Source organism: Alosa alosa, chromosome 18 (assembly GCF_017589495.1).
Source record: "Alosa alosa isolate M-15738 ecotype Scorff River chromosome 18, AALO_Geno_1.1, whole genome shotgun sequence".
Taxonomy (NCBI): Eukaryota; Metazoa; Chordata; class Actinopteri; order Clupeiformes; family Clupeidae; genus Alosa; species Alosa alosa.
In genome coordinates, this window is record NC_063206.1 from 32,255,941 (window position 1) to 32,269,184 (window position 13,244).

Consider the following 13,244-nt stretch of genomic DNA (forward strand, 5'->3'; position numbering starts at 1 on the left):
CTGCTCCCCGAGCGCCGCTGTAGCAGGAAACTCATTGCGTCGGGATTAGTGTGCGATTCACCTCACTGTGTGTTCACTGTGTGCGTAGTGTGTTTCAGTAATTCACGGATTGGGATAAATGCAGAGACCAAATTTCCCTCACGGGATCAAAAGAGTATATACTTATACTAATAAGTCACCTGTCTTGAGACAAAAAGAACATGCACAAGTAGATCTTTTGTGACTTAAATTAGTTTATTGGTCTGTGGCACTCACAGGGATGCAACTGACAAAACTTATGCAATGTATTTCCATTGATTGAACAGTTGGTGCTCCAACATTGCTGCAAAACATGAATCAACGGGATGGGGAAAATATCACCTCTCAATATAGCAATATAAAGTCTTTCTACCAATTTGTTCAGCAGCACATGAATAAAGGTATTGTTGCAAGAATATGGAAATAAAGCTTAATCTACAAACTTGTACGTCCCTTTAATTTCACATCTTTATTTCTTCAAAGAAAACAAAAAGACTAAGAACACTTCTTTGACTGAAACCCAGAGATGACTTCAGAGTCAGAAAAGAATGAAATCAGTAAGCAGCAGTGTAGATATCTTACTGGATCATAGTTTTTGCTGATCATAAATACATTCAGTTTTATAGTTTTATCACACCATGGTGAATTCAACAGTCTTTGCCCTTCAAAAATCCATCAGCCTTTTGCTCCCAAATCCAGAACTATTTTCACAATTTGGCAGCATACATCCTTTCAAGTGTCCTATTGTACTTGCAGAAGTCACTGTAGGCGTCTTTAATAGATGACTACTCATTGAGAGTATTTCTAGCCTTTAGCAATCATGTGAACCTAGAAAAAAAATCAAAAGACATTGCAGAGAAATAATTAGATATATGGAATCATTCCTCATAAAAAAACAGCCTTCTGCTATAATGCCCACATTTCCTGGAATCAAGTCTTCAGTTTCCAATGAACAATTTTTCATTTATCACAAACCTACCTCTATCGATGATGGGTGAAGAAATGTTTACTTGCTAATGACATCTATTTATGAGGGCTTTCAGATTTACAATGTATGGAGCTACAGAATAAAATCATATCAAGAATTAACATAGATGATGGTGGCAAGGGTGCCTTCAGAAGGTAAGGTTGTTGCAGCAGCACTGAATAGGCTACGGCCAAATGACAGTTCAGCAAAAGAAAGGTTATGAAAGGTTAATACTCATGCATACAAATGAACGTGTCATCACCACAAAGTCAACAAAGAAAAGGTAACAGTTAGCAGCATGCATGCAATTCTTAGCTGGTTAGCTAATGTTACAACCCCAAAACAGAAGTTTTGGACATAGACAACATATTAATGTTGAAAATATAAATTTCGACAATTTCATGGAAAATATATTAATTTTGAATTTGACGCCAGCAACATGTTTAAAAGAAGCATTCAAATTACATTGTGTAAGCCTGTGTGCACAAATGATGAAACAGAGTGATGAATACCCTTACATCTTTACTTCTAAGAGACCCTTCCTCTCTGGGATGCTCTTTTTCCTACCAAATCATGTTGCCAGTTATCCTAATTAGTTGTGAAACATTCCTCCTTTTGTTTTCTTTATTATTACACAACTTTTCCAGCATTTTGTTATCCCTGTCCCAACTTTATTTGAAACATGTAGCTGGTATCAAATTCAAAATTAACATATATTTTCCATAAAATAATCAACATTTGATACGATGTCTGTCCATTTTGTAACTAAATTTGAGTTTAAGATTTTTGCATATTATTGCAGTACATTCCGGTTTTATTCCCATTTTACACCATGTCCCAACTTTTTCTGTTTTGGGGTTGAAGAAGAACACAGCTGGATTGTTGGTGGTCAGCTGCTTGTCATCTACTTACGATAACATTTGGCTAATTAATTAACAGTGTTATGAAATGTTTGTGCCACAATGGTTTCCCCTCCATATCACAACCTAAATAGAATAGGCTACACACAACAACATAATAACAATTCAATTGAACACTTATTTGATACTTATCATTAGGGAGCCTGGCAAACATGATGTCTATATGTGACCCTGAAAGGCGAAACCAGTCGCTTTGCGCACGGTGGTATTTTGAGAAAATCCACAATAAACAAACGTACAGGTTAAAATGTCGAATTTCACTTTTTCGCATAATTCGACAGTATACAGTCTACACTTTCATATTGTGAACAAATTTCACCAGGGGCGTGCAGAGACCTTTGAGGGGCAGGGGCTCAAATTTAAAAAAAGGGCACATGGAACAAAATTTTCAGAAAACGTGTTTTAAAACTTTATTTAAAACTTGTCTTTAGTGGGCATCTTTGCACTGCAGAATATAATATGTTTTATAGAACATAATGCATACGAAAGCTAGAAAAGATACACACACTTTGAATGGTGTAAACTGGAACTTAAGTTTTACATTCCCTAGCCTATAAAGCTTTAAATCATCTGAACCTGAGCTGGACATTTTTTTAATTCTTTTTATTTTTGCATTTAAATTCTAGCATTATGCTATTTCAATGATGATGGTGGGACAGGCTATTATATGGTTTAGCAATTTGCAAAGTAGTCTAATGTACTGATAAACATTTGATAAATTTTCATATTTATTATGTATCAAGAAGAATGGGTGTAAATAGCAGACAGAGCTGTAACACATTTTTCTCATTTCTCTCCTTGGTTCTGAAAATTCAATAGGAGTGCATGTACTGTAGGCCTACTGTAGCCAGGGCACAGACAGATAGGTCTTTTCAGTTTTCATTAGGCTATTGTCTACACAGAGATCATAGGCTATACGGCTACATCTTATTGATTAAATTCAAAGCTAATTTTCATAGCCTAGAAATCTAGACGCACCCTAGCGGCAGCAAATATGTTATTGCCTAGTCTGGTTATAATTTTAATGTTTATCACAGTGAACTACCAACATTAGCAAGCTGGTGTCTTGCAGATTCACGTGCTGTGCGTGTGGCCACTGAGTGAAATGACGCGTAATGTAGCCTACTGTAAAAAGAGAACGACGTGTGGAGTTGGGTTAGTTAAACAACTACAGTAGCCTATGTCGTCGGCTTATGACGATTTAGAAAAGGTTTGCCTACTCTGCTTTATGAACTAGGTCTACTAACCTAAGCTACTATAACATAGTAACCTAAACAGAATATGTTATGAACATTCAGCCTTAGATTTTCGAAGTTGCCAGGTTATTGAAATGGATGGACATGACATGATTAAAACGGGTTTGATAGCCTACTTTATTAAACATGAAACAACTTTAAACATTTTATTCTCTATCTCTAAGCTGAATACTATTGCATGTTCAGATAGGCTAACTGCCAAGTGACCTTACCGTGCTCCCAAACGTCTCCTGCAGCACTGTGCCTGCGTGCACCTTCTGAGAGTTCACTGAATGTATGACGTCACGGATTGGTGGCCGCAAGGCATTTCAATTAACACAGAAAATTGTTATTTTTGTACATTTGTAATTTCACAAACTATTAATGAGAAATTTTAGCGAATATTCACGTTGGAACTAGCGGAAGTATTACAATTTTTTTGCCCTTTTTATGCCTTTAATGACAGGACAGTGAAAAATGACAGAAGGCGAGTGGGAGAGAGAGTCGGGGTGGGATCCGGAAAGGACCACGGGGCGGGAATCGAACCCGGGTCGCCGGCGTACGGTGCAGGTGCCCCAGCCAGTCGCGCCATGGCCCGGGCCAAGTATTACAAATTTTAAAAGGTAAAAAATGGGTCTTGTCAAAAGGGCACTTGGACATCAAAGGGGTAAAAGGGCAGGTGCTAGAGCCCCTGTAGCCCCCCTTCTCTGCACGTGCCTGAATTTCACAGATAAACATACATTTTGACTGTTAAACCCTTACTTTATTTAGGTGAAGATTCAACACATCAGCAGTCATTCCCTTTGTCCAAGCCGCTATAAGGGTTTACGGTAGGGTACGGTAGAGCTAATTTACTCATTACTCAATACAGCTCTATATCGTTCTTGGCAGATGTAACCAAATATGAATGTGAAAGACTTGCCTATCAGGGCACGAACGGTCAAAAGCACAAACTTTTAGAAATATCCTGGCATCATTTTAGGGACCAGGAGAAGTTTTCCATTGAAGTAGGTTAGCACAGTTTAAAAGTAGGCTATACACAATCTGTGTACACACAGAACTTCCTCTCCCCTTACTTCCCCCGAAATACAATAATTATATTCTATAGTGACACCTTATGACCGTCCCAGGTATTAACTAGGGGGCAGAAAGAGACTCATTGCACGATTGAAACTGCATAGTCAGTCATCCGCTTCAAAGTCACGCTACCGTAAGGCTAATCATAGCCGTTCCCTCACACTATCGCACATGACAATTTTCACTTAAAAAGGTGATTTTCTCCTCTTCTGGCGTATCGTGACAGAACCATGCCAACTTTGGATGCGGTTATCTTAGCGATACTTTTTGCAATAACCTCGATATACAGTAGCCTACATATCGTTGGAAAGCTTATTTTATGGCCGTTGATGCGAGTACAACAACTTAATTTTGAAAAATATACCAAAACGTCTGGTTTCGCCTTGCAGGGTCACATATGTTGTGTTTTTCTTGTTTTCCCCCCCCTTACACTTACTAGGTACAGGTGCCATTTAGGGTCAAACTTTGTTTTAGCAAATTTGGCCCACAGGTGGGGGGTGAGCTCATTGGGAGAGAGGAGGCTGTGTAAGCCCAGAAATCACTCCACAGTACAGTAATTAAGCGGTTTTTATTGCATGTGGGGAAGACCACACACATGTTAACATCTAGGGTAAAAATAAAACTTTAAACATCTCTACAAAACACATCTGGTATGATTACCAATCACTTAGAAACAACAAAACTCTGTTTTGTAAACTCTATGTGCCCTAGATCAATTGTGAAAGGTATTGCCAACTTTTTGCTCATTCTATTCTTGTTTTATTTTGCACACATTTCCCTTGATATAGTTTTGACATAAAAATTAAGAAAAAAATATATCTAAAGGGGTTTTAGGAGACTTAAAAAAAACTGGAGGAGGAAAAAAACTGTTCTGTAACTCCGTTACCATAAAATGCCCCACTCCCTCAATGGCATTAATCGCAAAAATGCACCATGGTAAGGACACTTGATTTAGTATTTCATTTCAAATTGAAAGTATAGGAAATATTCTCAGGTTAAAATGTGTAACTCCGTTACAGATATGGTAACGGAGTTATAGCAAAGTCACATAATTCTTTCTATATCTTCGGCTGAGATGTTCTGAACAGTCCCAAATTTGATGTGTATGGTCATGCTAAAAGCCTCTGAGGGCATGCCAAGTTTCTTGAAATTCTGTCCATGGGGGGCCATGAAATAAATGAATTTGTACATGTACATCTAGTGACTGTACACCCATCAGCTTGCAGATGGTGGTGTTGAGTGAAGGGTTGCCAGCAGGTGATGGTGACACTCACACACACCATTACCTACCCCACCCCCCCCCCCACACACTAGACCAGGGGTCGGCAACCCGCGGCTCCGGAGCCGCATGCGGCTCTTAGATCCCTTTGATGCGGCTCAGCTTTTGAAAATAATTAATGAGTAGCCTATTTAATTAAAATGTATTTTATTTTAGTTTGTTCATTTTCAAAATGTAACATTGTAGGTCTATCTGAGTAATTTATATAACTTTCCACCTCACTTGACTCCGTAACTGTAGCCTGCACAATATTGTTACATTCGCGGTTCGTTGCCATGTCAATATCAAACATCACCGATTTCCCTCCATTTCAGTCAATGAGAACACTTTCATTGTTATTGTTGATGTGTGCGCTTGCTGTAGGCTAGATAAGGATAATGTCAAAAAGGAAACGTCAGCGACCACAACTTGCAAGCACGAACACAACCGGGCTGAAATGGGAAAGTTTCCATCCGAAGACTGATTCTGAACGCGAAATGAACTGCCCGTTATATCGTACACTGCAACGAGTTAGTATTGCTGTGTTAACCCTGTTCAGTTCCACTTGCATGTGAGAAATCTTTCTCATAATTGTCAAGCAGGATCCAGGGGTGTGCTCCCCTGGGAGAAGATTTTGATAAATAGTCCCTTAGATTCTGGTGACTTTTGTGGATATAAATGGACATCATTCAGACATGAGATGAACAAACCCAATACAAGCCTATATTACAGTAGCATCTTTGTGTAGAGCACCAGAGCTCCTGGGGACCTGTTCATTAATCCATTCCGGCTTTTAACTGCATACTTATTGCTTGTATAGCATACTGAGACTACAGCCATACAAAAAAGGTCAGTGGGTGGCAATTACAATACTCAAAAGTAAACTAGGAATTGATTAGTAGCCTAACCATTGACTAAAGGGCATTTACAAGGACACATTTATTTTTCTGCAAAATATGCACCATTTATTTTTAACATGTTATTGTTAAGTTTGTCGGACAGATTTCTTCTAAATTCTGGCGAGATGCCGTGTAATAAGAGAGCCCGCATCCCTCGAGACAGACAGAGGCGCAAAGGCGAGTTCATCCTAATTTATCCTAATTTCTGACACAAAGCGACGAGCAATGAGCAATTGTAAACGACAGATCAGAGCTAGTGAGAGGAGCGGGTGGAATTTTGTTGGAGCTTGGATCGCTTTTTAATTTAGAGGCCGGAGCGGCCGCTCTGTTCCGCTCCAATTTCGCTCCGATACTGCTCACACTGCTCTGAGACATGCCCAAATCCACCCAGAATTCATGTCTTCCTAATACAACCAAGACCGTTGTTTTAAAAATTTCAAAGACATTGTAAGTTCGTTGATGGGGATGGTGTTTGCTAAATATATTAGAAAGGAAACTGATAAGTCATACAAGTGTATTATTCCTACAAAACAACTAGATACAATGTAGACCATGTGGTGACACTGTTTCAGTGAGTAAATATTCATTTTGGAATCTAAGAAGACACATTTCGCGGAAACATGAGAGTGTGTTACGGAGAGCAAAGAAAAACATGAGCAATTTGTAGAAGGCTGAAAGTAAAACTTGGATGCTAAGCCAGTATTCTTTAGGCAATTAATCCCACTGATTCCTTTAGTTTTACGTTTATGTGTATTGACGTTGCCAAGCTTGTTCATTGATGCACTATCAGTGTTGCATTTTAAAATAAATGTTCTATGAGGGAAATTGCCGTTGCTCTTAGTTCTTTGGGATTTAAGTTTTCTGTTTAAGGTGACAATTCGGCTTGTATTTATTTCTCCTTCATTTAAACTGGAGCGATTTCACTGGAGTGGGATGACGATACCTTCATCGACAAGTTGGATGTCTTCCCCTGGCTTAAAGTTGCACTCTATGACTTTGGCTACGTTTCACGTTGCCAGTGTGGGAAACACATTCGTAGTGTACGGGAAACACAAAAGAAATTTGCACGTGAGAACACGCAAACCTGATTTTTTTAATATTAATTAATTAATCTTAATATTTTAGCATAACTGCTATAAATTATTAGCTAAGTCACATAGTTAGCATTGTTAACATAGTTAACAGCATTAGCATTAACATTTAAAACAAAAAAAACTGCTAGAAAACATTAGCTAAATTAACTAAGTTAGGTAACATGGTTAACATTATTATCTTTGTTAACATAGTTAGCATAACTGCTAGCAAACACTAGATGTACCGCATAGTGGTACAAAATATGATCGCCGCTCAGTCCTGTACATCCGTTCCGCGAAAATAAAATCACACTTCAATTTGTCACCATATTTTACTCCATCCCCCACTCTTGAAACATTTGTGTATGTTTGTTTGGCATGCCTGAGTGTGTGTGTGCGGCTGCACAGAAAGTAGCCTACTGGTGCTGAAAAGGTGAATAGATTGTAGAATAGCCAAAGAAGATGTAGCATTGTTTAGAGATTTTAAAGGTTCTATAACAATCACGAGTAGGGCAGTTCATCACAGTTCATCCATTGCAACTGGATTGATGAAAGGTCACTTACACCTGTAGGCTACATTGTATTTGGGAAAAGCAAAAGGTATCAGCATAATTTTATTTATTTATTTATAAACAAAAACATCTGTCAGTTCCATGCCGTTTTCAACAGCTATCAAAAACAAAAGGTCATTTTTGGATGGATGGATTTTTTGTGAATGTTTCTTCTTCTACATAAAATTTTAGTCATCTTTAGTTCATGTAATACTTTATTGTCAATGCACAAATTAAGTAACAGTAGTCCGAAACGTTATTGTTAATGCACAAATTAAGTAACATTTTAACACATTTTAACAGGCCAAAGTTGAAGAGCTGTTGTCCGTTATTGTTCGTGCAAATATAGGCTGATTCATGTTCCCTTGCACTGTGTAACTGAGGTCCATGGCTAGTCTGGCTTTCACCAGACCAAGCTCAATCTTTTAAGAAATCAAAAAATAAATAGCGGGCAGATCAGGCTGGGTTCACCCAGCCTAGTCTAGGCACCCGATATTGTTTAATTTTCCGATTGAGATATCCACGCTCTGGCTATTCTAAATGCAAAAATGCATCAGGGAGTTATGACAAAACTGTAACTAACAAACTAGATCCTAATAGAAAGCTGTTAGCTTCCCTAAGCTACAGGTAGGCTTATAAGGTAGGCCTATTTACAACATAAATTGTCAATAGGGTCATTCCACGTCAGTTCAACCAGGGCCCACGCATTTAGGTCTCAAAAAATTCTGAAAAAATTACAAGCAGACTTAAACTGCCATATCGTGGCGAAAAGTTGTAATAAAATTCACGCAGCTCCATGAGTCAAGGAAAGCGCGAATGAAGTAGCCACTTCTAAATGGGACCGGACCCACTACACAGTAGCTTAAGGTGTGTTGCTAAAGCAGCCATAATGAAATGAAGGTGTCATTGTTTGGATACTTCACACACACGTGCTTTTTAATTTCACAGACTACAACTACCAAGCTGGAATCAAAGCACCCGATTCCCATCGATTCCCCTCGCACACCCTGCACGCACTTAAAACAAAATAAACAGGCGTCTCAGTCTCACGCATGTATAGGCAAAACTGTATCAGACCGGTGTAACGTTGGTAAATCTTCCATTGCACAGAATGATTTTTGTAGCACGTGCAACAAATGACAGTCGAAAGATACAATTACAGTGCTGCTATCAATTTGCTTGGTATAATTGCATATAGTTTTCTACAAATGCAATCAATCAAATTGGCCTCCATCACTCAACCAACGCTAACGGTAACATTACCTAGGTCCTTATTGATATTATAAGATTAACGTACCTGCAGTAAAAACCAAGCATGTCCGTACATAACAAACATCCTCAGATTTATTTCGGCTTCAAGAAGAAATGGGAATTACATTTCATGTGAACATCGTCCTATCCTTATTAGACGTTCTCTGCGGTAAACTACAGTCCTTGTAGGAAGCTTGGCATTGTTTTTCCAACCCACTTTTAACTTCCAACAAATTTACGTCTCACTGCAACGAGTTCTGTTCTGAACATCTGAACTGAAGATAGGGGCGATTAAAGCAGAATAATATTGCATTTTCATTTTTTACCGGGGGGGTGCAATTGAAGCTAGCGAAGCGGCCATATAGGGATTGTCAAAGTTTTTTTTTTTTTTTTTCCCCGTCAGAGCCATTTCAACTTAGCCTGGCGGGCCATCCTATATCATTGAAATGTATAGTCTGGCATCGAACCATTCACCTCGCTTAATCCAAGGGGCGGGCAGAGAATTGTCTTTCAAACTGCCTAGGCATGCAATAGGCCAGTGCTACGACCATATCCGTATCCGGTCGGCAAAACGGCAAATACATCCTTCTTTGAAAGGAATGACTTAAGTGCATTGTGTTGCTCAACTTTCAAAGAAAAGCACAAGTCCAACTTCTCCAAAGTTGACGCCAACGCCGATTCAAACAACCGCTCTTCGTTCGCCATAGCCACCTTCCTTGTTGTTCACCGTTGCAGGACTGTCGTTATCCTGTTAAGCCCGCCTTAAGACTCTAACAAAATAGAGCGCTGTGATTGAATAGCATCCACGGTGTTAGCCAATAGAACCATCCCTATGGTTTGATACTAGACGTACAGGCTGAGCAAATTAATTTGCCGCCGCTAGGGTGCGTCTAGATTTCTAGGCTAATTTCAACTGTCAGTTATCGTCAACTATCTACCTAAATAATTTAACCATTTAAACTATCCACCTATTTAACTGTTCAGTCATTCCAACTATATTAAACCTCATCTACCTAGCAACCAATATAGTTTGTTTTTACTCTATATGATATTTTACATCATATTATTGCATTTTCATGCACTGTATTTCCTTTAGGAAATGCTTTTCTAGTTATTCTCTATTTTTATTATTCTTCTTCCGACCAAGTTTGACATTTAATGACACTAAAACCACTGAACCGTTTGACATCATTCAAACACTCCTACAAAGGTCTTTTAACAGACAATTGTACAATGTATTTTTTACATTTGTGAACTTTATACTTTTTGAGATATTTACGATAAAAGAGCAACAAATTCCCATTGAGTTAACATTGACCACTGTGGCGGCAACTTTTGGCATTATGACGTGACCTGCAGCTGAAAGCAATCACCACTGGAGCGGTCTTCTGAACGTTCGTCTTATCGCCTGCCGTGATCCCACTTTAGGCTACTTGCTCGAAACTGACTGTTCTTCTCCAATTACAGACAAGGTAATTGGTCCGATTTTTGGCATTTGACTCATTTATGTCGTCAAACATTATGTTGTATGAAATGATAGGTCACAAATAGCCAAACTAACGTTATAACGTTAGGGGAATAGTTAACGTTAGCACCCACCTTATCAGCGTTAATAGGCCTAACAGCTACTGTATGTCGTCAACTTTAAAGTGACCGGTTAGCCGTAGGTTCCGATAATGACAACATTGCTCCCAGCTAATCACTGACGTTAACGTTACATTTGCTCACTAACCAGCATTAACGTTAACGTTAACCAGATACAGTAGTCTAGCCTAATCATATTGTACAGATACTATCTGGCTCTTGATTAAATACACCTGTGGAAAGGGACCTGATAAAAGCCATACTGTTTGGAAACGGACGATATGACCAAAGTATTGTTAAAACACACTACAGAAGTTGAGGTACAGTGGGTCCCGGTTAAAAATTGACACTTCATTCACAATCAAGGTGATTCACGCAGCTGGGTGAAATGTAAGTACAACTGCAGCCGCTTGGGGGCAAACCTCATTAGCTTCAGAAAGCTGCAGGGGAGGGCAGGGCACAAAGTAACGCGGGGTTAAATGTACGACTTTTTTCCTAGTTGTAGATGGTTGATCGGGGCAGGCTATTGGTCAGTTAACCACATTACTATGAGACGGTGTTCCACAAATCAGTCAGTATGGACGTGTTTTCACGTAGATCTACAGCAAAACGTCTTAAGGCATCAAAGTAAATAGGTGGTAGCTTGTCTTTCGATTACTGAGTTGTGGGTGCAGCTCACTGACTAATAATCGTCTTGTAGGCTAAAAATGAACACCGTTTTGAAACATGTAGTCAACACATAGCAGGAGCTATCTTATCTTAAAAGAAACGTGACCCAGCGGGGTTAGTTGTAACGCGCTGTTACACTGTAGGCTACAATGAGAATAAGCCTACAAAAATATGCGCGTGTTAGTTTAGTTTTTGTGATGTTTTGTACTTTTGCCTCATGTGTTTTCAGGTTTGAGGGCTTTTCTTGGCAAGATTGACCTTGGTTAGACTCTGCATATGTTATTTCTCCGTATGGAAAATAAAGTCAATTTTCGACACACGTCTGTTATTAGTTCAATAACAAGTGTTGCTTGTTAAAACATATGACTAGTGAAACTCAAATGATCTTAGAAATATTTAGCCAAAGCCAAAAAGTGTTGTGCCCCGTGCTCCCCCACTGCTTGTGAAAGAAGGGGGTGGGGGAGGGGGGCTTAACGTGAAAACACGGCAACAAGTCGTTTTACTCCCCGCTGGTCTTCATAATGGTAGGCTACGGGAAGTGGGGGGAGGGTATGGGATGACCAGAGCCGTCTTCGCTGATGCCGGGCTATGGACTGACTAAGCCTATGAGCAGAGTTCCTGACACAAGAAAAAGTGCGTGGTCCACCATGAAAGCCTTATCCCTCACCTGCGCATCCTAAATGGAAAAAAGACTATACCATTATGTCATTATAAGACTTAGTTTTCTGTCTTTGACTTAGCCTATTTTATGAAAACGATTGGGAATAACATTTGTGCTATTCAGAAAGCATCTTCTATCGTCTTTCCAGGCACACACAGCTCTTTACCATATAGCCTATCGACTGCCTTAACAGATAGGCTATGCTCTTGGGTTTGGCCTCACAGCGAACTCAACCCTCCTGTTGCATGCAGTTTGTTAAATAAAGCGATGCAGATTACATTATTTATTTCTGATGAATTGTGTCTTTTGCAACATCTGCTTGTTAGGCTGGGCTCCTTTCAATGTCCTACAGGTAAATGTTCAACAATTGCTGGTGTAGGCCTACTGCTATAATCAATTAGCTAAATCATTTGTCCAGCTGTTTAAAAATTATTTCATGCTACATTCAAACGCAAAAAGTGCTTTGATATATTTTTCGTTGTCGTTTGAACGGCAATCAGGCATGTTGCGGTTGCAATTTAAGTGAAATTTATACAATATCCCAACCTATCCCACTCTGATATTTAGTTGAGTTGTTTCGATAAGATAAAATTCTTATTTAAATTTTGGGTTCATGTTGAATGATGACACGCACACAACTTGCAAAACATTGAACTGCTTTGAGTGAAGTGTGCTTGCGAGTTGCGTTCCTTCTGTAATTAATTATACTAGATGCTCTTCTTCCCACTGAAAACAGTGGCAGTCCTAGCTTGTAGCCTATAGCCTAACATATTTTTTGAAATCAATTTGTGGTGTGATTGACATCAGACTAGTCATTAGCTAGTTCGTTGTGCACCGTTTCTCCACTCACTAAGGTAACAAACAGCCTACTCCGATGAATTCTATTTTTTTTGTCAATATTCTTGTCGCCCTCCCAGAATTCTGAATATCTTTGCTCGCACACTGTAGGAACTGTAACGTGATTAATGACACTTACACCCAACTCTGATCAGCTACGACTAGAGAAAGAATCTCCCGTGTGTAGCCTAAGTTCACTCCAAGTTGGCCTACTCCATAAACTGCATGGCAGTAGGCCATTTCT

At 39.2% G+C, this 13,244-nt stretch overlaps 1 protein-coding gene across 3 annotated transcripts in view; it reads right to left on the reverse strand.

Annotated features, from left to right (window-relative positions):
* Positions 1-215: 215 nt before the first annotated feature.
* pwwp2b (PWWP domain containing 2B) overlaps positions 216-13,244 on the reverse strand; it is a 38,538-nt gene continuing 25,509 nt past the window's right edge. For all 3 annotated transcript variants that reach the window (XM_048269781.1, XM_048269782.1, XM_048269780.1), the window contains exon 3: positions 216-846. In XM_048269781.1, the coding sequence (XP_048125738.1) occupies positions 830-846 (17 nt within the window). In that variant the 3' untranslated portion in view covers positions 216-829. The remainder of the gene's footprint in view (positions 847-13,244) is intronic.